Source organism: Neomonachus schauinslandi, chromosome 12, assembly GCF_002201575.2.
Source record: "Neomonachus schauinslandi chromosome 12, ASM220157v2, whole genome shotgun sequence".
NCBI lineage: Eukaryota > Metazoa > Chordata > Mammalia > Carnivora > Phocidae > Neomonachus > Neomonachus schauinslandi.
Window position 1 is genome coordinate 61,205,965 of NC_058414.1, and position 27,372 is coordinate 61,233,336.

General features: G+C 39.6%; 1 protein-coding gene and 1 pseudogene across 1 annotated transcript in view; one reads left to right on the forward strand and one right to left on the reverse strand.

The window, feature by feature from the left end:
* The window catches only part of ITPRID1 (ITPR interacting domain containing 1), an 85,937-nt gene that overhangs the window by 7,959 nt on the left and 50,606 nt on the right, over positions 1 to 27,372 (forward strand). The window contains 5 exon segments of the mRNA XM_021689549.2: positions 8,905 to 8,956; positions 11,789 to 11,875; positions 13,888 to 14,090; positions 17,817 to 18,391; positions 23,190 to 23,247. Of these exon segments, the coding sequence (XP_021545224.2) occupies positions 8,905 to 8,956; positions 11,789 to 11,875; positions 13,888 to 14,090; positions 17,817 to 18,391; positions 23,190 to 23,247 (975 nt within the window).
* Positions 16,233 to 16,347, reverse strand: LOC123326468 (annotated as a pseudogene).

Below are 27,372 nucleotides of genomic sequence, written 5' to 3' on the forward strand. Positions count from 1 at the left end.
AAAGAAAGGAAGGAAGGAAGGAAAGAAGGAAGGAAGGAAAGAAGGAAATGCGTTCACGTGTTAAGTACTATTCAGGAAAATAAAATAGCAAGCCCTGGCAATTATAAATGAAAGGCAACATTGGCCACAAGACACTTCCTGATTTCATAGATGTTAAAATGTGAAAAAATGTGTGCTTTAAAACTGATGAAATACCATAAATAATGTACGTAGAAAAATGACGTAAATTAGGAGTTTAATGATTAGAGGGGAAAACTATTAGTCTAATGGTTACTTACTCAGTTGATCTTAATTATCTCACTTCTTCCACTGACAAATTAAGATTGACCACTGGCTACAAAGCAGTTTAAATTGGGGACTTTTTTACTAAAAACAAAAACAAAAAACTAGGTATATCATTGAAATTTCCTCCTTCTAGCTTATTTATTTTTTTAAATATAAAAGTTCCATGATCCCCAAATCTCTAAAGATGTTTGCCAATAAACTGAATATAAGTATCTCTGTTTATAGTAGGGCAGAATCAAGAAAAGGCAAGAACTTGGGGTGCCTGGTTGGCTCAGTTGGTAGAGCATGTGATTCGATCTTGGGGTTGTGAGTTCTAGGCCCACATTGGGTGTAGAGATTACTTAAAAATAAGATCTTGACAAAGAAAGAAAGAAAAGAAGGAAGGAAGGAAGGAAGGAAGGAAGGAAGGAAAAAAGAAAGGGAAAAAGAAAGGGAAAAAGAAAAGAAGAGGCAAGAATTAAGAAATACAGCCGGCATGAAATGTCAGATCCCCCTGATGTTTCATCTTGCCCAGGGCATGGTGGGAGGCCTGGCACTAACTCCGGTGTTGTCAGTAACTGTATTATTAAAAGCTTCACTTCCCAGAAATGAGACAACCATGACCCTTCCACCTCTGAATCAAGTAGGTGAAGCGTAAAGGCACAGACAGGAGGTGCAAAGCTGGAGGAAAGAAGGGCTAGCACATCAGAAATGCACAGTTCCCATTTGCCAGGTCCTTTGTCTTCAGTGAAGGTTTTAATAATAATGGAATAGCCTCTTAGAAGTTTAATTGAGCCTTCATTTTTACAAGGCTCTTTATGATCTATCATATTTTAAACTCAGTAACCTGTGTGGGAGCAAGGCTGGTGTTCATCTGAGCTTTGCAGGTGAAGAATCTGGGCCACAGAGTGATCAAGCACCGTGGTTTGGGGGCACAGCTGGTTAGAAGAGGTCAGAGGAACTTGAAGCCCAGCATCCTATCAGCCCTCTGCATACTGGTCATAGCCACAATGAGACCACTAAATGCAGAGTTCAGAGAAGCCAAGAGTCATACTGAAAAAATGTGGAAGCTAGAACAGGACCAGCAACTGGTAACCTGAAGGTCATGGTGAGGGTGGCAAGGAGAACTGTGGCAAGATGAAAAGAAATGGAAGAGGAGAGAGAAGAATGTTCGCAACTGGAGGGAAAAATCCCAGAACAGCTCGTGCAATCTTAGTATGACGCAGAGTGGTGCATTCGTTCCTAGGGCAGCTATACCAAATTACCACAAACTTGGTGGGTTCAAACAGAAATTTATTCTCTCATGGTCCTGGAGGCTGGAAATCTGAATTCAAGGTGTGTCGACAAGGTCATTCTCTCTCTGAAGGGTCTAGAGAAGAATCCTCCCTTGCCTCTTCCTAGTTGTAGATGGCTCCCAGAAATTCTCAACATTCCTTGGCTTGTGGTGACGGCCTTCCATTCTCTGCTTCTGTCTCCACATGGCCGCTTTTCCTTGTGGAGGGAAAGCTTTTCTCTTTCTGTAAGGACATAGGACCTATCCTAATCCAGTATGACCTCACTTTTACTAATTATATCTACAAAAACCCTATTTCTAAATAAAGGATGCATTCTAAAATGAGATTTCAGGGACGCCTGGGTGGCTCAGTCAGTTAAGCATCTGCCTTCAGCTCGGGTCATGATCTCGGGGTCCTAGGATCGAGTCCCACATCAGGCTCCCTGCTTGGAGGGGAGTCTGCTCCCTCTGCCCCTCACCCCACTTGTGCTCGCTCGCTCTCTCTCTCAAATAAATAAATAAAACCTTTAAAAGTCTTTAAAAAAATAAAATGAGATTTCAGATACAGAAATTAAATTCAACCCACTACAAGTAGAATTTATTCTAAGGCTAAATTCCCTCATTGGTCACTCCTGAGGTCTTCATACAATGAAGTAGCAACAAGATCCAAGTGCCTGCTCAGCTTACAGGTGACATAGTACATCCCATAGAAAGCATTCCAGTGGGCCTCCAGGTCTTGGACTGAGTCCCAGATAAAATGGGGTGGGGGAGGTGGCATAAGGCTTCAGGGGTCCTATTGCTGAATTCCTTCTGAATTTAGAGATGGCCAAGATGGGGTGTTGGCCTTTTATGGTGACTCTTTGGCATTCATGCTGCTCTGTGGCTACCTAAAGTCTCATTTTTATTAAACTGGAATCTGGCTGGCCCATTTCCCATTGTGCTCAGTATCATCATGCTAGATAAAGCCCTTCACCCTTGGCATGTCAGCCTCTTCATCAGTAGAACCGGGAGGGGAAAAATGAATACACACAAAGGGCACACAGCCTAGGTACTTTACCTATGTTATCTCATTTACCCAAACCATCTCCCAAGGCAAATATTACTGTTACTAACTTTTGCAAGGAGGAAAATGAGACTCAGAAAGGTTAAGTAACTTGCCCAAAGTAGCTCATTTAGTAGGTAAGGGGGTCAAGATTTGAATTCAGATCTGTCTGACTCTGGAGCCACATTGCCGTTCCAAAGGCCCAGGATCATTTACTCTATGTGTTATGCATGGGAGCCCCCAGGAGGAAAGCAAGCCCTGCACCAATCCCCCTGCGAGAAAAGTCAAAGTGTGAGCATCGTGGCTGAGCTCACTGGCGTTTGCTTCTCTCTCCAGGTCATCTGGTTCTGGTGCACCTGCCTTCAGAGCCAGGACACAGTCCTCCAGAATTGAAATTTTTTAGAGTAGAACTAATTTTTATGTCAATTGAGTAGTGTCTATGGAAATGTAAAATGACCGTATCTGGATCTTAAAATAAAAAAGATGCATCATATAATTCCTCTGGAAAGCCACATGAAGGTCGGCTTTCAAAAAGGTTGCCCTCTCGGGCGCCTGGGTGGCTCAGTTGGTTGGGCGACTGCCTTCGGCTCAGGTCATGATCCTGGAGTCCCTGGATCGAGTCCTGCATCGGGCTCCCTGCTCGGCAGGGAGTCTGCTTCTCCCTCTGACCCTCCCCCCTCTCATGTGCTCTCTCTCATTCTCTCTCTCTCAAATAAATAAATAAAATCTTTAAAAAAAAAAAAAAAAGGTTGCCCTCTCGCTGTCTGCCCTGCCTTCTGACAAATATTTGGCCATCTTAGCTGAGTGGTCTGGCAGTCATCCTAAATATCTCCAGAGCATTGTCTGCTCAAGGCACACGCGTGACTTACAGGGAAGACCCTTTTGGGCATCCTTCAATTTCTTTAGCTTTTCCCTTTCTGAGAACCACCACCACTGGTGCAGATCCTCATAGTGGTCACCAACATCATAAGCAAACACAAGTTTGATTCTCAGTTTGTGCTCACTGAGGATCCGTGGACCTTCCATAACCACAAACACAATAGGACAGTCAGAACCTCTTTGGGCTCAATTGGGGTGCTAAATGGTATGTGGTCATGGATGTGAAGGTCTGTCTTCTCAGGCTGCTGATTCTTCTTAATCCCAGATTCCATATTAAGAAAGCCTGGGGAGAGGAGCTGGTTCTTCTCAGGCTGCTGATTCTTCTTAATCCCAGATTCCATATAAGAAAGCCTGGGGAGAGGAGCTGGTTCTCGACAAGCCCATTCCCACCACTGAAGAACAAATTAGACTTTGTACCATTGCCCTGTGAGAGTGCATTGGAGTTACCCTGCTGGGACAGACACCTACACGAATGCATGTGTCACTGGAAAGCTTTATATAATGTGCCCTTGTTTATAACACAGCAAAGCATAACTGTGAGGGGAAAAAACCAGATCCAATGTCTACAGCAAAAAAAAAAAAGTTTTTGTCAAAGATCAACTTGGAGCCATTGATTACTTGAGGGGTGGTTAATTCATTTGTCCTTTTAATATTTAGATATTTCTTCTCCAATCCCCAGAGAGGTCCTTGAAGGATAAAGTTACATCTTTCCAGAGGAATTTATTAAATAAGAACTTACAAGATCAAATTCTAAAATCTGTGGCCTATAAGATGAGGTCGATGTAAATCCAGTTAAACATAATAGATGCTCCCTTAATGCTTATCAAACAAAAGCATTCAGAGCAAAGAACTGTGCTAGTAGAGGGGCTCCTGGGTGGCTCAGTCGGTTGAGCATCCGACCTTGATTTCAGCCCAGGTCATGATCTCAGGGTTGTGAGATTGAGCCCCATATTGGGCTCCCACTGGGCGTGCAGCCTGCTTGGGATTATCTCTCCCTCTGCACTCTCTCTCTCTCTAAAAAAAAAGAAAAGAAAAGAAAAGAAAGCACTGTGCTAGTGGAGAATACAAAGACATAGAGTGCATGGCTCCTGCTCTCACTTATGTCATTCTGACTTCCCAGGACTGTTGCAATCTGAATACAATCTGTGCCAATGTTTCACAAGACCCTCTTGTCTTATCCGCTTTCATTGCTATCCTGACGCTTTACCTTTCTTCATCTAATGTCTCCTGTCTTAAAGTCTTTCCTGTTCTGTTCTCCTCTTGCCTTCTTTTGAGCTGTGCCTTGGGTCTCATATTCTCTATAAGGCCCTTCCTGACACCTGCACTAAGAGCCTCAAGTTTTCTTCCACACACCAGTTACATCCATGATGGGTTCTACCCATATGGCACTTGGTCCATGCTGCCTCAAATTATTAGGGATATGAGCGGCCTCACTAACAAAATTGTAAATCCCACTGAGGTAGGAATGATCTCTAACACATATGATTTCCCCAAAGTTAGTCAACAAAAGATCTCAGTAAAACTGGTCCATAATGAAGCTGATGTAAGTCAGATTGGGAAATCTTCAAAGAAGAGCAACTTGAGCTAGTCAAAGAACGATACGGGTTTGAAAAAAAACAAAGAGGCAAAGGAAGACAATGTCACTTGGTTCAAGGAGCTTGAACAAAGGCACAGAATGAAAAGAAAACCAAATGTGTGCAAGAAAGCATATAGAAGGCGGTCAGACTAGAGAAATGGTTTCAGGCTGGGGAACAAAGGTGGAAATTTTTCTCATAAATAGGGTGTTGTCTGGTTATAAACGCCTTAAAATCCAGAAAGAGGCAATCACACTTGATGTATGAAGATCATCTCAGGTTCCAGTCAAAGGAGAGGCAGTTGTAACTGGGGTTTGTGTTGAGGAGAATTGCGAGACTGTATCTTTGTTCACCTGAACAGAAGGTCATGAATAATTAGTGATAGCTGCCATCGGTGCATTGCTGGGGAATGGAACCAGGCGTGTTACACACTTGCCATCTCTATTAGAGTGAGTTATGAATGGTTTCTAAGAAGAGAGATGACAGATTCCAGTGTTTCTCCTGGCGAGAGGAAGATGGTGCACACCTTGGGAAGATGCTGTTGTGAACTCAGGCTTGAGGTCACGAGGGCTTGGGCTCAGCGCTGGAAGAGAGAGGAGGAGTCAGCTGCATCCGGAAAATAAGCAGATATGTGAGTGGAGAAGAGCAGAGCATTACAATTGGCTTTAAGATTCTGAGCATGAGTGTCAGGGAGAACGAAGAAATCTTTTATTTTGTAAGAATATAGATTGTTATCATGTGCAAACTGAGACAAATAAGCCCTGCTGATGGCTTCTACTCCGAGTCTTGGTCACGCAGGAGTTAAATATACAGAAAGCTGCAGAATGCTATTATTTTAGAGCCCTGTGAAAATGTAATTTGATTAGTCTATTGGACGATATTCCAAAGAACCAAATGTCTTCCATGAATCAGTCAGAAATGCTTAGGAAAACCAAAATAAAAAATGCTTTCTAAGCCAATAAAGGTGCTAATTAGTGCCTTCTGCATATTTCACTACATCTTCTCCAGTAATACATTTTGCAGGGTTAAGTGCGGTGTGTGCTGCTTCAGATGGCAGAAGTCCACCTAACAGTAGGGAGGGCGGTTGGAGACTCAAGTATCTAAAAGGGAATCAGAACTGGCATTTTAACCCATGCAATGGGATGTAGTGAGTACAGCAGAGAACTTTTTTTCTTGCTTTAATTCTCTTCCAAATCACCCCTTATGAGCCTTAGGGATCGGAGGACCTTATTATTTTTTTTCCTTCCTCAATCCACCATTGCTTTTAAAGTGTAAAATCTGGTTTTAAAAGCCTAATACGGGTATCTTAGAAGGAAAAAATAAATTGGGGAAAATAGCAAGACGAAGCCACTAAAGAAGCGAGAAGGACGTAAGGAGATCCTAGCAGGCAGGGCCTCATGGGATGGATACAGGAACATCCATAGATGAACCACCTTCTGCCTGGGGCAGCCTGGAGCATGATGCCTACAGAAGCTTGAGTAAATGCAGGGTAACAGGAGCAGTGTGTCCCATGGTGGCATTCCCTCAGTGTCAAATTCTTGTGGTCAGAAGTAGCAGACTCAAATGCTCCCGGGAGCCAGGCAGGTAACTGCTAATGAACCAAGTGAGTAGGATGGAGACTGCAGAGGTTTGCAGCACAAGTGGGCTCTAACACATTGCTCCCTGAAGAGATCTGGGCCAATGCTGCTGTATCTTCTGAATTTTAAGGAAATTCTAGGAACCCCAGGGCTGGCGAGAACTGGGCCACCGGCTGGTGCCTCTGGGTTCAGGTTCATTACTGAAAACGGGCAAAGGGAACAAGGACCTAACCCTGACAAGCCCAAGAAGTTTATCTTACAAATTAGCAAAGTGGAAAAAAGCAACAACAACCGAACTAAACTAAAACCCAACAAACCCTCCAACAGGCAAGGAATAATAATTTCATACTGTCCTGTGAGACTCTAAATGGCTTGGTCCCAGTGCTGGAAAAGCACATCATGGATTTATATTTTTCACTCCCTATGACTCTTGTGTGACAGAGTTCCATTTGTTTTTGTAGGGCAGATATTTATCGCAACCACACTCTTGCTACCTTTTAAAATTGTAGTTGTGTATTCTGGGCTTAGTTAAGAACTCACTGTATGCTCACACCTCAGTGATAGGCTTCGAGGCTTCATCTTTCTAGACCAGTGTTCCTGCCCCATTCAGCAGGGTCACTGAGACTTTGAAAAAACAGCTGGTGGGGCGCCTGGGTGGCTCAGATGGTTGAGCCTCTGCCTTTGGCTCAAGTCATGATTCCAGGGTCCTGGGATCGAGCCCCGCACCGGGCTCCTTGCTTGGCAGGGAACCTGCTTCTCCCTCTCCCTCTGCTGTTCCCCCTGCTTGTGCTCTCTCACTTTCTCTGTCAAATAAATAAATAAAATCTTCAAAAAGAAAAGAAAGAAAAAACAGCTGGAAACTACACGTATTCTAATCTCCACCCCAAAATTTGGCACTCGAAGGCAAGTTCACAGATACCTAGAGATCTATTCATAGTCTCCTACTCAGGCAAGAACTCTGAAGGGCTGAAGAGCCCTTTATTATTTTCAACCCTTTTTTTTTTAATATGTTTCAATCATTTAGGTTTGTTTTTCCAAAATTTCTCCCCGCCTGCATATATTTCTTGTGATGAGAAACTTGACTTTCTCACGGAAGTGCTGGGTGGTGAGTCTTCCAGTTTTATACAAGTCACACATTCGCCCCCAGGAAAGCCACCGTGAGAGGAAATGAGAAGGCTGGTGAACTTCCGGAGGAACTGGCCCCTGTTCTGAACGTTTCCCTCTGCAGACGCCTGCTGCAGCGTTACATCATGACACACAGATCCTTCAGGTGGCCACGGCTCGTTCAGGAGCCTCCCAACATTTAGCTCTTCTCATCTGTCCTCAGCACCACTAACCAGGCAAATGGACCTTCAGCATCATCTCTCTCACATTTATTTGTTTGCTCAAAATCCATGGCCCAACACATACCTATAAACTCTTCTTTCTGGTTTTCAAATAAGCTACAGGACATTGTATTGGCAGTGTGGTGTTTTGAAAAGAAACAACAGCAACAAATAAAAATAAGCTGTGGCCTCCTGCTGGTCTCAGTTTGCCTCTCTGTTAAGAGGGATTCGTAATACCTATTCCATAGATTTGTTGTACGAATTAAAAGGGGTGGTGCATGCAACGTGCTTAGCACATTGCCTCCGATAAACTTAAAGCTAAGTAAATAGTAACTGTAATTGCTGTAATCAGTCATCGAGGTAATGATACATTCCTATATCTGCTATTTTTGACTATGTGATCACGGGCTCATTACTCAACTCCTGTGAGTCTGTTCCCTCATCTGAAAAATCAGGATAGGTCCTAAATTTAAGACTGTCATAAGGATTAGCAGATACAAATGCATGGCAGACGGTCCACAAATGCGGGGTCCTTCGTGTATTCTTTTGCCTGTCCCCACCCTTGCTCCTCCACCTTGTGGACCACGAGTGAGTATTCCAAAATGCCCTATGATCTCATCAGACTTGCTACAGACACTCTTCGCGCTTGGCCACACCTCTTTTCCATCCATCAAATTCTACCCGTTCTTAAAAATCTAAGACAAGTACCGGTTTCTCCATGAAACCTTTGGGGACTACATCCTTTGCCACCGACTTCCCTCTTGACTGAACAAGTACATTTCTTCAAGTGGTTGTCACACAATTTAGCCATTAATTACATTCTGTCTTGTTCGCTACAGAGATGCCTTGTACCTCATGTCGATACCATCTCAGATATGAAAATCAATCCCCTCTTCATTCATTTGAGGACCAGAAAATCTTCTATGTGCTTAAAGGAAATTAAGCTCATCTCCGCTTTTCTTTGTTGCAGTTTCTTTGCATGAACAAGGAATGGTGCACATGACAGTGAAGGACTACATGAGGTAGGTGGCGGGACCCACATGGCTCCACTCCAGTATTTTACAACCACATCTTTCATAAATGAAATGGAAGTGAGGAGACTCCTTAATACTGCCAGGGAGCTTGGGATCTTGTCACTGGTTTAGCCACAGCACCTAGAATGCTTTCACGAGCCTTGAGAGAAATAGAGTTTCTTTCAACGTCATAAAGGAGTGAACAAATTCAATCAACAAATGCTGGTGTGGGGTGTGGGCAAAGAATTTAATTAAAACATATGCATAAAAGGCATTTTACTATAACACAACGGTTCGGAAGGACCGGTTCATAAAATAGTTGCGTTCGTATTCTCACCTTGTCAATATTATTCATCACCATGCTGTTCGCTGGGCAATAATACAGTTGACCTTTAAACAACGTGGCTTTGAACGTGTGGGTCCACCTATATGCGGACATTTTTAAAATTCAAGTATAATTACCATACAGGGCTGGTTTCAGGTGTACAATGTAACAATTTAACCGTTCTATACATTTCTCAGTGCTCATCAAGATAAGTGTACTCTTAATTCTATTTCACCCATCCCAGCACCCACTTCCCCTCTGGCAACCACCAGTTTGTTCTCTGTATTTAAAAGTCTGGGGCTTTATGTTTATCTCTTTTTTCTTTGTTTGTTTATTTGTTTTGTGTCTTCAATCCACATCTGAGTGAAATCACATGGTATTTGTCCTTCTCCAACTGACTTATTTCACTAGGCAGATTTTTTATAAGTACAATACAGTACTATAAATGTGTTTTCCTTTTGATTTTCTTAATATCATTTTCTTTTCTCTAGCTTACTTTACTGTATAACACAATATACTATATATGACATACAAAATATGTGCTAATCGACTCTTACAGTAAGGTTTTCAGTCAACAGTAGGTTATTAGTAGTTAAGTATTAGGGGAGTCCAAAGTTATACGTAGATTTTTGACTGTGTCGGGGGTCAGTGCCCCTAGCCCCCATGTTGTTCAAGGGTCAACTATGCATAAGATTTCCAATGTTACAGGTAGAAAGCAGCGAGAGTCTCTAATACGAGGGTAGACTAGGTCTCAAGGTAGTGCCCAGCAGTGGCAACAGCATCACCTCAGAACTTAATAGCATTGCCAATTTTTGAGGCCCATCCCAGACATTCGGAGTCAGGAAATCTGGAGGTAGGGTTCAGAGATCTGTGTTTTTACAAGCCCCTCAGATGATTCTGAGAAACACTCTGGTTTAAGTACCACTGGCAGGCGCCTGGGTGGTTCAGTTGGTTAAGTGACTGCCTTCGGCTCAGGTCATGATCCTGGAGTCCCGGGATCGAGTCCCGCATCGGGCTCCCTGCTCGGTGGGGAGCCTGCTTCTCCCTCTGACCCTCCTCCCTCTCATGCTCTCTGTCTCTCATTCTCTCTCTCTCAAATAAATAAATAAAATCTTTAAAAAAAAAAAAAGAACCACTGGCATAGACTGTGAGCTTTTTAGGTTGGGAACTCTGCTCCCATACCTCAGCCACCCTTGCATTTTCAAGATAATCTCAACTCGTTGAAAACCAAGTATTCAATAGTGTCTCCCTCTGACTCCCACCAAGTCACAAGTAAAACGCTACTTTGTCATAGTTTTCCCCTCTTAGCAGATTAGCTATTTTTGCTGCTCACGGAATCAGAGCGCTCTAAAGGACCCCAGAAATGTCTTAGGCAACTTTCTCATTTTGTTGAAGAGGAAAATGAAAGCCAAGGTCAGTGACTCACTCCTGCTCTCATGGCTTGGTTAGAACCATGACTATACATACAGGGATTCTCCTGGATCCAAGGCCAGGGCAGTTTCTGGGTGGCTCTGCCAAACATTACAAAGTAAGGTGTGATCCTCAAACCCAGAATGAAACAGAAATATGGCAGGCTTAAAACAAACTGAGGGGAGGCAATAAATAAAAGGATATCTTCTGCATCTCTCTGGGGCTCCCAGCAAACTCAACCATCTGTTAAAACCAGAGTCTTTATTATTCAGAAACACACTTTTTCCACCTTAACGCAGAGAAGCAATTGAACAAAGAGGCAAGGACCAGCTATTCTGACTAAATGTGGGACAAGGACTAAGGTAAATTCAAGATAACTTGGTCTCCTAGCGAAACTTGATATCTACATGGTGTTCTTTGATTAATTCCAATCTTGGGCCAACTGATTGTTCTGACTGATGAGGCTAGATGTACTGATGTTATAACCCAGCTCTATAAAGCTGAACTATATTACAACAGGGTTTCATTCTGTTTGGAAGTACTTTCAAATGACTTGCAATGCAGGCCTATTTGGATAGAGTGACACTCTTTTTTGTGGTAGTAGAGGAGTCGGTTACTCCTTGTTGCACATGGATGGCCACAGGAGCCCTGGAGACAGCATTTGGAGATTGTTAACCCTGCGATATGGAATCCTTCACCAATATGGGAATTAATACAGAGTCACTTCAGTGAATGCTCGCCGTACCTCTTTCATCACAAAATTTTAACTTCTTTGGAAAGTTGGTGCTTAACAGAGCTGTGTTCCTGAAAGGTTCCCCAATGATTTGCCATCTGTCAAAAGTGAGACATTCTGTCACCTTTATAATGAGCACTAGCGGGCACCTAACACTTAAATTCTCACACCTTCTGTAACACAACGCTCTTGAAAAGAGGAGCAGCTTCTCCACTGCATGCTCTCTCTTTTTCAAAGGTGTGGCCATTATGGGATTATTAGAAATGAGGAGGAAATGGAAATGTTTGTTCTGGAAGGGAAAGATTCACAATGATCTTCCAGGGGACTATCTAAATCAACACAACTCATCGTTGGTATTTTCCTCCGACTGTAGATCGCTGCATCTGTTTTCAGAAACTCCTACCCTTTCCAGAGGGACCAGTTTCAACTCTTGCCATTCTGCTGCAAGTATACCACAAAGGTATGTGATTTCCAGGCACTTGTCATCCAGAGAAATCATTCGGTGTGACAATGGATTTCATGAAATTATAAATAGGCACTTGAGAAATAACTTGTTGAATGAACGGATGAGAGAATAAATAAAGGATTTTCAAGTCTCCAACTTGCAAGAACAATGTAAAAGAGTCAGTGAAATCAAACTAAATATCTGTTGAACTAAATTTGGAGATGGCCAAACAAACTACTGACCAACACATTTTATGGAATTCTACACAGTGATAAAAGGAATAGGCAGAGAGAACTATATACATGAACTTAGAATCATCTTCGAGTCATATTTTTCAGGGGAAAAAAGCAAGATGCAGAAAGATACATAGAGTATGCTACTATTTATAGAGCGAACCAGTTACAACTAGAAAGCATATATGTAACAGAAAAATATCTAGAAGGATACATATAAATTTAGTAGGAAGGGAGTCAGGATTGGTGGGGGTAATGGCTAAGAGGAAAGAGAGCTTTATGTATAATATAATAATTTTTTAACAAGGTGAATGTATTTTAGGTATTTCTTGCATAATTAAATATAAATAAGAGTTAATGGTATTAAAAATATGTTTAGTGACAAATCAATCAATAAATACATTCTTGGACATGAGGTTCTGAACCTCTGGAAGGCAGAACTATGTCCTTGGTCCTTTTTGTGCCATGGGTGCCTAGCAGAGAGCCTGGAACGTGACAGATGTTCCATAAATATTTGTATAAATGGGCAGGATAAAAATTTGTACAGTGTGGTCAATACGACCACAGATTAAATCTTTCATGTGCAATTTAGATTTCTCGCAAGAATTTTTTTCTCCCTTGAAATTTTTTTATTTAAAGGTATCAAGTGATTGGTACCCCTGGTCTCCAGTTGTTTCCAATGATTAGGATATCCAAGCTGAGACATTTAAGCCCTGCAGTAAGAGGTTTTGGCTTATCTTTTCTTCCTTGATCGAATTAGGAGGCAAAGCACCAGATCTCTATGTCACATAAGAAAGTGTGAATGCGATGTTGGGTAGTGTGTGGTAAGTGGGCCAGCCCAAGGAGACTACAGGTGGCTGTTGTTAAATGTGTGAATGGCTAAATAAATGAATTGTAATTAATCCAATTTAAATGATGAAGTCATGAAAATAGATCATCCAAACTATCTCAAATAAGCTCCTTAGTGTTGCATGGAAAGTAGAGGCAAACGGGAACTTGCAACAAAAGAGCCTAGCAAACCTAGGAAAACCTTATCAAAAGTTCTGCTTCCCACACTGTCCGTGAGTTTTAAAAGCAGTAGTCAATAGCACCAGTCACCAAGGAGAAGGGCAGTAATTGGGAAGTAGCTGGTATACATAAATATAATTTCCAGATAACCAAAGTTTATTATTTTAAGTGCCAAAACTGAGTCAAACAGTTTAAAGAAACCACTTACTTCTCACCCATGTCCGAAAAAAAAAAAAATACAGAACATATTTTAATCCTACTTAGGGACTGAAAATCATTACTTGTAAGTATCAGTCCTTGGAGTCTGCCTTTAGTGATTTCCATCAACAGATCTGTGTAGCTGACAATGCTCCCAGACTGATTCTTTTTAAAAACATTCTTTTTTGAGTTCCACTGTTTACAGGGTTTTGCTTTTTTTCTTCTGTTTCACATTGCCATGAACTACCATTTCTTTGTGGTTATCAGTGTATTACTTCTGGCTTCTGACCCACAATCTCTCTGCCCTATCTAACTTAACATTTGCCTGTTATGAAATGGAAAGTCAGATAAATAAACTCACTGGTCTTGCACAGAAAGTACAGACAAGCAGTCCCTGAGTGGGAGTGATGGACTATCCTTTAAGTAAGTATGTATGAGCTCTGGTAGATGCACCATCTATTTGTCTACTTAGATTTCTTTCACTCAATTTCTGAAAGATTGGGGTGGGGGGGCAAGGTGACTAGAAAAAAAAACAGATTTTGTTAAGTGAACTGTTACTGGATAAAGATATTAATATTTTTACCACAGCATTCCTGAATGGCTGGAATTTTGGGAAAAAGATCCAGTGGAGATTCTCTTGGATCTGGGGTTTGGTACAGATGAGCCAGACATCTGTACACAAATCCCAGCCAGATTCCTGGGCTGTGGCTCAGCCGCCAGAGGAATCAACATCCGGGTTTTTCTTGAAGCTCAAAAGCAGCGAATGGACATTGAGAACCCTGACTTATACGGTAAGTGAAGGCTGCATGGCTTCCGAATCTCAGCAATGGGGGTGAGTGGCCAGATGAGCCACAGTATCAGGAGGGACTCTCTGGAAGATGTGTGCAGTAGCAATCAGCCCTCTATTGCCGTGGCCTAGAACAGAAATGTGTACGTCTTGGTCACTCTATGTTGTGTCTGCTGCAGGTTCATGTGTGCGTTTGGGGGAAAGATCTGCTCCATGTTGTCCTCCTATATGGACTTGGCCGCATCATCTGGAATGTCACTGGTTGCAGTGACAGAGAAAAGGTGGAAATGGAGAATCATACTTGACCCTTACCTCTTTCTGCTCAGAATTTACCCATTGATTTCATTGTCAGATTTCACTGGCCAAAATCAGTCACATGGCCATGCTTAACTCCAAAGGGGTGAGAATGTGCAATCTTACCATATGTCCAGAAAAAAGAAAATGCAATACCTGTGAACAGCACTAATGTATACCATAACCACATACCCAGGAGGCAGAGGAACCAGGATCTGGCAAAGCTTATCACCAGTCACAAGGTGAAACCTTAATTTCCTCATGTATGAGGCTTAGAACACTTCCTATTCCACCATGAGCTGTAAGTGGTAGGTGTTAAGCTGTCACATTTCCAGATTTGTGGATTAACTATGCCTTACCCTCTCAGTTATCACGCATGCTGCTATTTTTCCCCACCTGGTGCTCAATGGAATACTTTTCTCTAGGACATTACTAGGATGTTCTTGGAGCATGTGTACTATGCTCAAATAATTTGGGGGAAAGATGACTGGGAGTTAAACAGGTTTATGTACTTCGGAATTTGCTTAATATGCTGAAGTACACTCTGGGTCTCCTAGAGAGGATGCAGGGCAGCATTTTCAAAATCATTTAAATACAAAACCCCGGGCGCCTGGGTGGCTCAGTTGGTTAAGCGACTGCCTTCAGCTCAGGTCATGATCCTGGAGTCCCTGGATCGAGTCCCGCATCGGGCTCCCTGCTTGGCAGGGAGCCTGCTTCTGCCTCTGACCCTCCCCCCTCTCATGTGCTCTCTCTCTCTCATTCTCTCTGTCTCAAATAAATAAACATCTTTAAAAATAAAAAATAAAAAATAAAAAATAAATAAATACAAAACCCCTCTTGGAGGAGCATTGAAGAACATCTCCTCCATGGGATAGAGTTTGTGGAATTCTGGACTGGAGAAAATGCCAAAATTCTGTTTCTGAAATTTGTTCTTTAAATAAATTCATGAAAGTCAAGTGAGATAAAGTGTCTTTCTCAATCAAATATCTTAGGTTTTTCACTTTAGCTTCTGTTTCCCCCCCATTTTCATGTGGGTGAAATGGGTCTCAAAATCTCAACAATGCAATTTTTAAAAAAGAGTATGTATCCCTGAAGATATTGCAATGCCATGTCTCTTTACGTTTTAGAGGAAATTAGTATCATTCTTTGTTGTCTCCTCCTGACATAGGGAAATGTGAGGTCTTTGATCAGTTCTTTCTTTGGAGAAAATAATAGCACTTCTCACTATTTGGGGAGTGTTTGACCTGAGCTGTGATGTAAACATTTTACAGATGAAATTGACACAGGGATTAAAGAAGACCCAGGAGATGGGCCCCTAGTCCTGTGATTGTGCCTCACTCTTATTTCCACCATCAACACCGTGCTAATAATGCACAGTAACTGTTCTCACTCAACCCTTACCAGGACACTTCTGATTCAAAAAAACTGAGATGATCAAATGTAAAACAAGCAATAATAAAATTAGTTGGTTGTTCTAAAAACAGAAGGGAAAGTATGTCTCATTCAAAGTCCATAAAAAAAGCTTCAAACTTTTTTTTTTAAAGATTTTATTTATTTATTTATTTGAGAGAGAGAAACAGCATGAGAGGGGAGAGGGTCAGAGGGAGAAGCAGGCTCCCCGCTGAGCCGGGAGCCCGATGTTGGACTCCATCCCAGGACTCCGGGATCATGACGTGAGCTGAAAGCAGTCGCTGAACCAACTGAGCCACCCAGGTGCCCAAAAAAGCTTCAAACTTAAAGGGATGAGAATCAGTTGCTTCATTGCTCAGTCTCCCCAAAAGCAAAACCAAACAAAAAACAAAACAAAACAAAAAACAAAACAGTAAGAAAACACTCCCACTCCTCTAATACCACAAGATTGTGTTCTTTGAATTGACTCAACCAGTTAAATGGATAGATTTTTCAATTAGTAATAATCGCACCTCGGATAAACCTCATTGGCTACGATACTGCCACTGGGCAAAGCTAAATGGATAGATTTTTATCTTAGTCTAACAATTCTGCTATAGGATGGATGTTAAGATAATCATAAAAGTACAATTATGATTTAGTCATACCCTTGGGCTCACAAAAAAAAAAAAAGATTTAGTTTCAACTAAAGCTGAATTTAGGGGGAAAATGTCATCAGAACACTTCTGAAAATACTCAGAACCCAAGAGTTCCTCTTGGTCTTAAAAAAATATCACGATCTTCTGTGAAAAGTCCATCACAGTTTTTAAAGTAGAAGGATTGGTAGTCACTATCTTCCCTTTTCTGGTGAAGGGAGCAGGTAGCCACAAGGATATGCTCATGGGAAAGTCAGTAGCATTGCTGTGCTGGTGCAAACAACAGAACAGAGGACAGTGTCCTTACCCACCAACGTGGCCTTTGACCACTGCTGAGCTATGCAACCGAGCATGCTATCACCGGGTTTGAGAAAAGGCTGTGTAATGAAAACAAAGTGTTCTGTTTCCAACATTTTGGTTTTATTATCTGGAGATACCAAAACTATTTTTCACCATTTTCTTTCAAAGTGGCAATGTGTCCCCAAATTGCCCTAGCTGCACTAGGTCCCTTCCATACGTTAATGAAGTCAATACTTGCGAATTGCCTAAATGAACCATCCAGAAAGACTTACAAATTGAGGAGCTGGTTCATTTGAAAAGGCAAATGGATTTTCACATTAATGACTGTCTTCTCTTGGATGATTGAGGACAATATATTTCCGTCCTGAGTCTTACACATTTATAACTCTAACTACTGATATTTGTACAGCATTGTGCTTTTCACAACAGGTGTGAGAGATACATAAGATGGGTATTATTACCCTCATTCTCCAGATGAGGAAATTGACCATTTCCTATGTGCTTGGCACAGGCCCTAGGCACCATATTTCTATTAATTCATTTACTATGACATCACCCTTCCAGGGATTGGTTGACCTGGGATTTGGATCCAGGCCTTCTGACTCTATATTCCATAATCTTTGCACACTATTAGGTGACAGTATAGGTGGAGATGGTGGAAGTGATGATTAAGATATCTGCCACCTAAAGCCATGGAAGAATATGCAAGTTCACCTCATATGAAAGAGCTAGGTTCACTCTTTACCATTTAGTTTAATATATAAGATTAAATTAAGATTCATCCTCGCCTATAGTTTTTATGGATTCACACATAAACACTACAGGCATATATGAATGTATATAGTCATGAATATTTAACCAAGTATAAAAGGTGTTCACTTTCCCCATGACACAATGGCATCTCCTTCAGTTGGGGAATCACCTCTATAATAACCAGTGGCATGTACTGAGAAAAACTTGAGTTTCAAGAGCTTGTAGTCCTTCCCATCTTGAAAACACATGTGTCACCAACCTTTTCCATTTTGACCACATTCATGCAGTTTCATGGAAAAGATGCAGTCTAAAAATTCTGTGCTCCTTGAATTGTTCAGGTCGTTTCAGACAGCTGGAGATCCTGGACCATGTAGCCAATGCCTTCTCATCTTTAATGAATAATGTTAACATCCTGCCAAACAAAGCTGAAGAGGAAGATAGAGGGGAAAATGTGCAAAGAACCTCAGTGAATGAAGCCAAAGAACATCAAAGAAAAATGGGTGAACTTTTCAAGAGAGCTTCAAAGCAGAGCATTAGGAGAGACTGCAGCCCAAAAGCATCAGAGTCATTGAAGATGAGGGGCAAGTTTTTCATCACCTCTGCAAAATCAGGAGAGTGTGGAGCAGAGTTACCAGTTGTGACAAACAACCATGACCAAAGTCATTTGTCTCCTTCGGCAGAGCACTCATCTCTCCAAGCCTGTGATGATTTGGTACCTTGTCATTCTCCCCGAGGTCTTCCGAGCAAGCAATGGTCTTGCTCATCCACACTGGCCAAGAGGGCTCCTCTTTCCTGTATGTCTGAGAGGTCAGTCAAGGATAGAACTCAAAAGGTGAACTCTACTCAAACTAACAAGCACAAGAGCTTGTCTTATGTCGCAAGTGAAGCACCAGACTCCTTTGAAATGGAAGAGGTCAGTGTTATACCTACACGCTCAACTTCCAAGGGAACAACCCTCCCCAAGGCATTTTCTGCCTCCTACATTCAGTTGACCCCTTAATATTTCACCCCCTCAGCATTATATCTTATTGTTCCAAACTCCTGTTTTTAGTCTAGGACATTTAAGGCCATTCTAGCATGCTTCCATCCACTTTCTAACTTTCCTTGTTTCACCGCCTTGGAGGGTGAAACAAGTACTTGCCACTCAATGCAACTTGCCCACCACTTCCACTCTGGGTTCTCACAGCCTTGGCAGGGAGAGCTTATATGACAGAGACTGTACATGTGTGTCGATGACATCTCCCCCGCTGGTCTGTCAGCTCCCCGATGACCAGGTTTTGTCCTCAAGGAGATGCGTCTTGGAAGTATTTTCCCCCATGATGCCTCATGCAGGGCCTTGGATAAAGAACTAGGGACTTGGGTTTGGTTTTGATTTTACAGGACTAGTATTTTATTTGTTTGCTTGCTTTAGAATTTATTGATACTCACATAACTTGACCTGCATTGCACACATATATATTCACCACTCTGTGCATCCAGAGCTCTCTGTGTCAGCCTCATCCCTAGGCCAGTATACCTTTCTGGGGCTGGTCCCACCTTCTTCCGGCGCCCATGCAGTTGATTGTCCGCCTCATTCTATGCCGCTGTGAGCCGACCCCGGGCAAGTATGAATGCACTTGAGGCTGACTTGTTGGGGTAGTTCTCCCACTTCTGGCTCTCCCTGGACTGCACTGCGGCACAGCACCCCTTGGCATGGGTCCTGTGGGCTGACTGAAGTTCACACGTCAGTGGCTGCTTGCCTCCATCCTTTTTACCACATGTTATGCAGCCTGATCACCATACATTCTGCTCTTAAAACACAGGCGTGAAACATGGGATAGGGAAAAGATTATACTTTTACAGACCCTTTCCCCACTCATACCTCTTCACACTGCCTGTTTTCTCCTCTCCACACCATTCATTTCCCATCCACCCAGGGTCAGACCCTCATAAGCCCATGCACTTCTCTCTCCTGACTGGGAGAAAGACTAATGTCAGTCAAATAGTTAAAGAGCTTTTGTTCAAACAAAACAACAAATATGTATATATGTGTATATATATATTTATTCACATATTTTTCAATGTGCTTCTTCATCTTTACCTTCCCTCACTCATGCTAATTTTCACCCTCATTTAGATGACAGCCCCCGCCATGAACTCCTCAGTCTTTAAAAAAAAAAAAACATACACACATTTTCACACATTTCTCTTTTCTTTAATATAATGACAAGGAAGAACAAAAGAGCAAAATTTTCCCCTTTATCATGTAAATTATCCAGAAGAGGGGCAGGGTATTTTTATGCAAATTCGAAGGTGGGCCCACCTTTCCTTTGAGCCCTGGACATGCTAGGCACTCTGATGGGCTCTGGGGGGCAGACTCCGCCCTCACGGGAACCTCTGTGCCCTGGCAGAGATGGGTCCAGAAACCAGTAACACGCAGGGAGAGTGCCAGCTCTACTGGTAAACTTTTATATCACTCTAGACACGTTTGGGATCTCTGGGGAGCAAGAAGAGAGGTTCTTAACCCGCTGGGGGCTAGAGGACCAAGGAACTTGAAGAAAGTAAGGCTTACCCATAGCCCTAAAAGAAGAAGAGGAAGTAGGTGAATATGCCTATTTGTAGCCCTCCCCATCCCACAAAGATACAACAGTTGCCTCAAAATTCGTAGCTGTCAATACTCCTAATATCTATGTATATATATGCTTATATGTGTACATGTCTTATGTCAAAATGATTTCAAGAACCTTAAAGTATTTTGAAAAAACCTTAAAATATTAATCTGAATGTAAACCAGTAGCTTACAAATGAATAAAAATTACAAATGGAGAAAAAAGCAGACCTTTGGTCTCGTGCCCTGATTTGAAGATAAACTGAGGTGGCACTAAGAAAAATTATTTTCTTTTAATTCAATCTTGCAAAGATTATTTAATTACCAAGCTACTACTCAAAGTTCTATAACGAATATCAAAAAATCTGCAAACCATTTGTCAGTCTGCTATATCACCTACGGTCCAAACAAGAAATGTCACCATCTCCAGCCTGTTGGCACACCCCACAGAGGCTACTGTTCCCTTACAAAGTTTTTTATGCTTCAGGCTAGACTGACTTAGAGGAAAATAATGTCCATTGGATGTCATCTATATGTGAGAGTACAGAGAGAGATAAATATCATATTCAGCATAAAAAGGACTGAGGAAAGAATGTCAGTTCTTGCACGGTACACTATCAAATATTCTTAAATGACAATTATTCAAGGAAAAGCTATCTGGTAGTATATGTGGGGGTGGGAAGAAACTCAGATACCAAAATAAAAGAAAACAAACTCACCTGTTTTTAGGCACATAGTAGGTATTCAGTAAATATTTATGAATGAGTAAGTCAACGAGAAAAATATTTGATAATATTAATTTAGTCTGTGGGTGGCATCCATAGAGAAACAGAATATTCTGTTGAACTACATAGCTAACTTTGTTTATGGTGTTTCTTTAATATTTGCCCAGATTTGTGTGTGTGAGAGGCTGTCTGCATATCTAAGGCAGAGAGAGCCCCGAAAACAATATAAAAGAAACTCACTATTTGAATTTTGTTTTTCTAAAATATATACTTAAAAAATATTACATCCTCATCACAGACTGGGAGAAAAATATTTGTTTCACTCGATACCAATGGATGAGTAAATGAGGCTTGGGTAGGTTGCATCTTAAACAGGAGCTAATGCCAGATTTAATAGTCATTTTTTAATGGTAAATTTAAAAATCCAATTATAAGAAATGAAAAATATGTGTGAAATTGGCAGATTTTCATGGCATTTAAAACACGAGCCAATGTCCTTAAATATCTAGCTATCAGAATTTCAACTGTGTTTGGCCAAAATTTGCCTCCAGATCAATTTATGATGATTTCCCTAACATCCTATTAAAGGCTGAATTTGGCAATATTTGGCTCACTTTTCAAAACTATGATTCCAAGAAAATTGTGCATAGATTTTTTTTTGTGTTTAATTTTACTTAGTAAAACTGAGTCTGTTCCTTTCTTTTTTAATTCCCAAACATATTGAGAATTTAATACTAATGAAGCATCTGCAATTGTAAAGTCAAGGTAGGATGCTTCTTTATATCCACAATAAAGCATTTTAATCTTCTTCCCACTTCCATACAGGGATCCTGCTCTCTAGAACTCATGTGTGAGAATATTGCCCATATTATTAAACAATGCCAACCAGCATCCTGATTAGGTGGGAGATATTTCCAAAGTTAATAACTATTTCTTTATTTTTAATTTTTAAAAATTTATTAATAAATTTGGCTCCAGTGGACTAACCAAAGAATACATCTGGTTTTCATTTTAAATTATTGGGATTTTGTTGTTTGAGGGTTATTTCTCAACAGATGAATACATACTTTACATCGCACTAAATGGGCTTTTCTCTATGATAATAATCAGAGCGAAAGAATCTCCTTATTGTACGTAAAAACTTACATGCTGAACACTGGTTTGAGTTATAAAACCAATAAAAATAATGTTAAGAAGTATGTCTAATTAATTACAAGTATAAAATAACTTCTTTGAAGAAAAGAGATGAAGGATTAAAAAGAAGGAATAGATAGTTCTTCTCACATTGCTGAGCTATATCCTGTGGTCCTCTATTCCTGAGTTAAAGGTCATCTTTGGCCACATGTACCACAATGTTTAAATGTCCTTTGATTCAGCTTTCACTATTCAGACACCAGTCCAAATAAATAATATGACATGTAGAAAAAGATTTCTGTACAAGGATACTCATCTCACCATTATTACTTTTATTGGCAAAATTCAGAAAACATTCCACCATTAGGAGAACCATTAAGTAAATTAATGTACCTTCTAAATACGGTCTATTGTAAAGTCATTAAAAATGGTGTTTTCAAAGAAATCTTACAAGTGGGAAAAAATTTCCCCTTCTAAGTTTTGAGTGAAAAATTTTGATTGGGTGAAAAATTTTGATTACATAATTATATTCAGGAAAAAACATATTAAAAAGGAAACCTGCAAAACACACTCCAAAATATTAACAGTCACTGTTTTCTTACCTTCTTTACTTTTTTATTTATCCAGCTTCTATAGTAACCTATATTATTATTTGTAAAGAAATACTTATTATTTTGTTTTATGCATAATTTTATTCTCAATAGAGTAGTATTTATTAATTTCTGAAAAGAATTTTAAAAATAAATTCTGCTCTATCAATTTGGAAAACCAATTTTCTTTGAGCTATCTAAGCTCTGTATAGCAACTAAATTGTGAATTTTCTGAATTGCTCTCCATAAATTTACCAAGTCATAAATAAATCCCTTAGAGAGATAAAATTAAATGTGGAAAATAACTTGCTCTCTCCAAATATATTTAAAGCTCTTTAGGAGGAAAAAAAAAAAGGAAAAAATCTAGAATAATAATAACATTATTATTTAAGTTTCACTCAAATGCTACATCTTCCAGGCAGGGTCTCTGTTCCTCCCACCCGGAAGTGATTCCCTCATTTCTCTCTCCTGATCTCCTTTAGTTCTTTAATTTTTATCCTAAGTGCCTTGTACATGCCACCAGCCTGCAGCTGACTGTAAGCTATTTGAGTTGGGAAGTCATGGTTAATCCTCTTAGCACTAGCCAGGAGGCACTCATTATATGTTGATTAAATAAATGAAGTGAATTTATTATGAAAACATTCCTAATGAGATTGATGTATTTTGGTGTCTCAGGTCCAGAGCTTTGAGGAAGAGACTGGTGATCCTCTTGACATGATGTCGGGAATTACAGGTAAGATTTATCACGGTGTGCAAAGTCATCCATGGCCTTTCAGAAAGATGAACTAGTACTCAACTTTCTTAATATGTATAGCTTAAATTATCTTCAGAAGATGGCATAGCTACTCCTACTGCTATTTACTACCACTGCAATTCCTACCTACTATGATTAGGATGGGTTAGCCTGGTGATGGGTATTGAGGAGGGCACGTTCTGCATGGAGCGCTGGGTGTTATGCACAAACAATCATGGAACACTACATCAAAAACTAATGATGTAATGTATGGTGATTAACATAACAATAAAAAATTTTTTTAAAAAACCCTACTAGCAATGCCAGTGTACATATAAATTTCAGACAACTTACTACAGATATGTCCCACATCCCTGGGCTGATGCAGCATGTAGTTTGTCTCAGATTAACTCTGTGTGATTTGATCAGGAGCGTGGAAGGGATTCCACATAGAACTGGGACTAACTGAGTGAATACTTTCTAACTCCTATTGACAACTGCTTGATGTGACAAAAGTCATATCATTTTACTGGGTCTTAGGTAAGTGGAGGTAATTTTTTAAGTTCTCTGCTAGCCCTTACATTCTAAATTAAGTGATGGTAGGACCTTCATGTTAACTATCCATGGAAACAAGTTGCCTAGATGTCACTTTCCAAATAATCTCTCAGAATCCTGTTATAGAATCCTAGACAGCAGAGAAGGAGGGCTTTCTCTACTCCTCATTCTTAAGCTCCCATTCAGCCATCATTGTGATTCAGCATTTCCATGATCCTATAACAGAGCTAAAAGTAGATAGGGATTAGTGAAGCAAAATAAAGCAGATGAAGCTAGTGCATTTCCTGGAAGAAAATATGCAAATTTTTAATTTAATTTAGTGTGGTGTCAAACACATCTTTTTCATTACAAAGTGTATGTATGGGCCTCATTTTGCTAAATGCTGTTTAGAAATTATGCATTAGTAATTATAGGGTCCTGCTGATTACATAAATTGTTATCCTGCTCTTCGAAGTAATTACCACATAACCTGCATTGAGGTTTATAAGACAAAAATAAGCATCTGTTTTCCATCTAATTGAATGTTTCTCAATGAAGCTGGAGGTCCCTGTGCCAATAGGAACTGCCTTCCCTGACATTCAATTAAGAGGTCTGCTGATATCATATAAGGCACCTCAATCATTCCAAAAAATGATTTGGAAAGTTAGGCAACAGCACTAACCTACATTTAATTTCAAATTCAGAGAGCAAAGTAAGATGAGTGAAGGTTAACCTAATGGAGACAATCTGAACAAAAGTAAAGCAAATATAATTTATTACTTTCAAAAACAGTGTCATTAACCAAAGAAAAAATAGGACTGAGAAAAAAAATAAGTAAAACTAGTTCTATTTCTATTAATGAGAAAAAGGGGAAAAGATTACTTTTATTTATATATGAATAAATGAATGAATGAATTCATTATATATATGAACAAATTATATATGAATGAATTTATATATGTATATGAATATCAATGAATGAATTTTGACTCAAAGTTACCAAGATGACTTCATTTGAAAATGAAAGTACATGGACTATTTTGACCAATAGGATATGGTGGAAGTGATGCTGTGCTATGTCCAGTGTGTAGCCCTTAACCCACCTGGCTGCTTCCTGGCTCTTGAGATACCTGCTCTTGGAACATTCCCTCTGGGAAAGCAGCCCTCATGTTGAGAAAATCCCAAACCACATGGGAATGTCCACTCTGGTGGACAGCCTTGAACGAGCCTCCGTGTGAGGCATCCTAGATGTCCAACCCAGTTAGACTTTCAGATGACTCCAGGCCAGATGTCATCTGACTGCCACCACATGAGAGAATCCAATCCACAACCACATAGCTGAGCTGAGTCAACCCAAAGAACCATGATAGATAATAATCAACTGTGGTTCTAGGGTCACAAGTATTTAAAGGTTTAGTAATACCAAGTGATAGTAAAAATGTGAAACAAACTTACCCATTGTTGGTTGTCAGTTAAAATTGTCATAAGTACTTGAAGTATAATCTGTCAATGTCACATAATTTTAAAGGTATGCAACTATTCCAGTTCTGCAATTTGACCCATCAGTAGACTCCAGTGTACACACAAGGATTTTGACTGCAAAAATATATTTATAATAACAAACAGCTAGAGGCAGCCTACCTGCCCAAAAGTATAAATTAGCTTTAAAGAAATATGGTACATTTTTACATTAAAATCTACTCAGACTTTATTTTGAAAAATGAAGCAGATATTTATGTGTTGATATGATCTACAGTTGTTAAATGAGAAAAAAAAATATGTGCAAAATACCTTATATAGGCATCTCTTTTTATTAAAAAAGTTATCTATTTCTACTGAGGGGAGAAAGTATGCACAGAATGCTTCTGGAAGAATATATAAGAAACTGCTAACGGAAGTACCTTAACAGAAGGGAGACTAACATGTTTTAAATTAATTGGCATCTTTTAATTTTCTTTTGTTACTGTGTGTATATGTTATTTTCATAACACTACTTAGTAAAAATTTCTGGTGATACTATAGGAAATTGACACAATAAAAGTGGGAGATTTTGTTGTTATTAATTCTCTGCTCCCCATGACAACTAGTCCAAAACTTTTGGACACTTTTTGTTTTTTTAATTTTTAAATATATTGTATGTATTTGAGGTATGAAACATGATGATTTGATATACATATACATATTGAAATGACTACCATAATCAAGCTACTCAGCATATCATCTCTTCACACAGTTTCCATTTTGTGTGTGTGGTAAGTGCGCCCAAGATCTACTCTCTTAGCAAATTTTCAATATTTTATACAGTATTAATGACTATAGTCACCAGGTACCTTAGATCTTTAGACTTATCTATATTACCCAATTGTAACTTTATATCCTTTGACCAACATCTCTTCCAAAACTGGGAAATTTTAATATTCCTCTCAGTTTTCTACAGACCAAACATGACATAGTAAAAGGTGATAGATAATATATTAATATTATAATTGAAAACATGAGCATAATAGAAAAATATTGAAATAAGTATTCGTTCTCAGTGTTCTTGGTATATTTTATTAAAAGAGCTAACAACTTGTAAATGCAAAGACTATCTCATTGATTTCTTACATATGCACACATTATGTATAGGCCACCTTATCATGGATAAATGCAGTAATATTCAAATTCAAAAATAAAAATATAAGTAACACTCCCTCCTCCCAACAAACAAAACAAAATACTAAATCCAGGACTTGGGGACTGAGTTCTCCATCCTAAAAAATGTGCAGGAGTTGCTCATTTAAAACTGTAAGTTCAGATTATTTCAATAATAATGATGAATATTTCATATAAAATTGAAGACCTGGAACAGAAGCAGTAATCTGAGGCAAATTCATAGCATTAATTGTTTTCATTATCGAACATGTAAGAACTAAAATAAATTATTTGCCTCAAGACATCATCATAAAAACAGTAGTATAAACGTAATTAGAAGTTAGAGATTAAGAAGTCAGAAATTAATCATGTAGAAAGCAGGAAAAAATAATTTGATAAGTAAAATCAAAGCACTAGTTTTTTGTGTAGGGAATAAAAACAAAGTTGTCAAACCATAGAAGAGAGAAAGGCATACAAATAAAATTAGATAATCAAAATAAAACTAGAGAAAAGACAGAACCACTGATACAGAAAAGAAGTTATATCATTTGCAAAACCCATGTTTAAATTATAAAGGAATATCAATACCCATACAAGTGGTATAATTAAAACTAGGGATAATTAATATGGATGATATTTTAGAAAATGTAAGTATTTATATTACCAAATTTATATTGGTATTATGTTGTCAATATTCATATATACATATCTATTTTAAACCAAAAAAAAATGAAACCAAAAAATTAACAAAGTAACATAATAGAACTGTTAAGTAAACTAATACCATAGAGGGGAAAAATAAACAAAACTTGAGTTTACCAAAAACTATCTCTAAGAGCAGCAAAGAACAATGACAAAATAAAACCAAAATTGTTACATGAGTAGACTCTCAATTTTTCAAGAGATAATTGCTCTTCTGTATAAATCTTCCAGATAATGCAAACATTTGTAAATCTT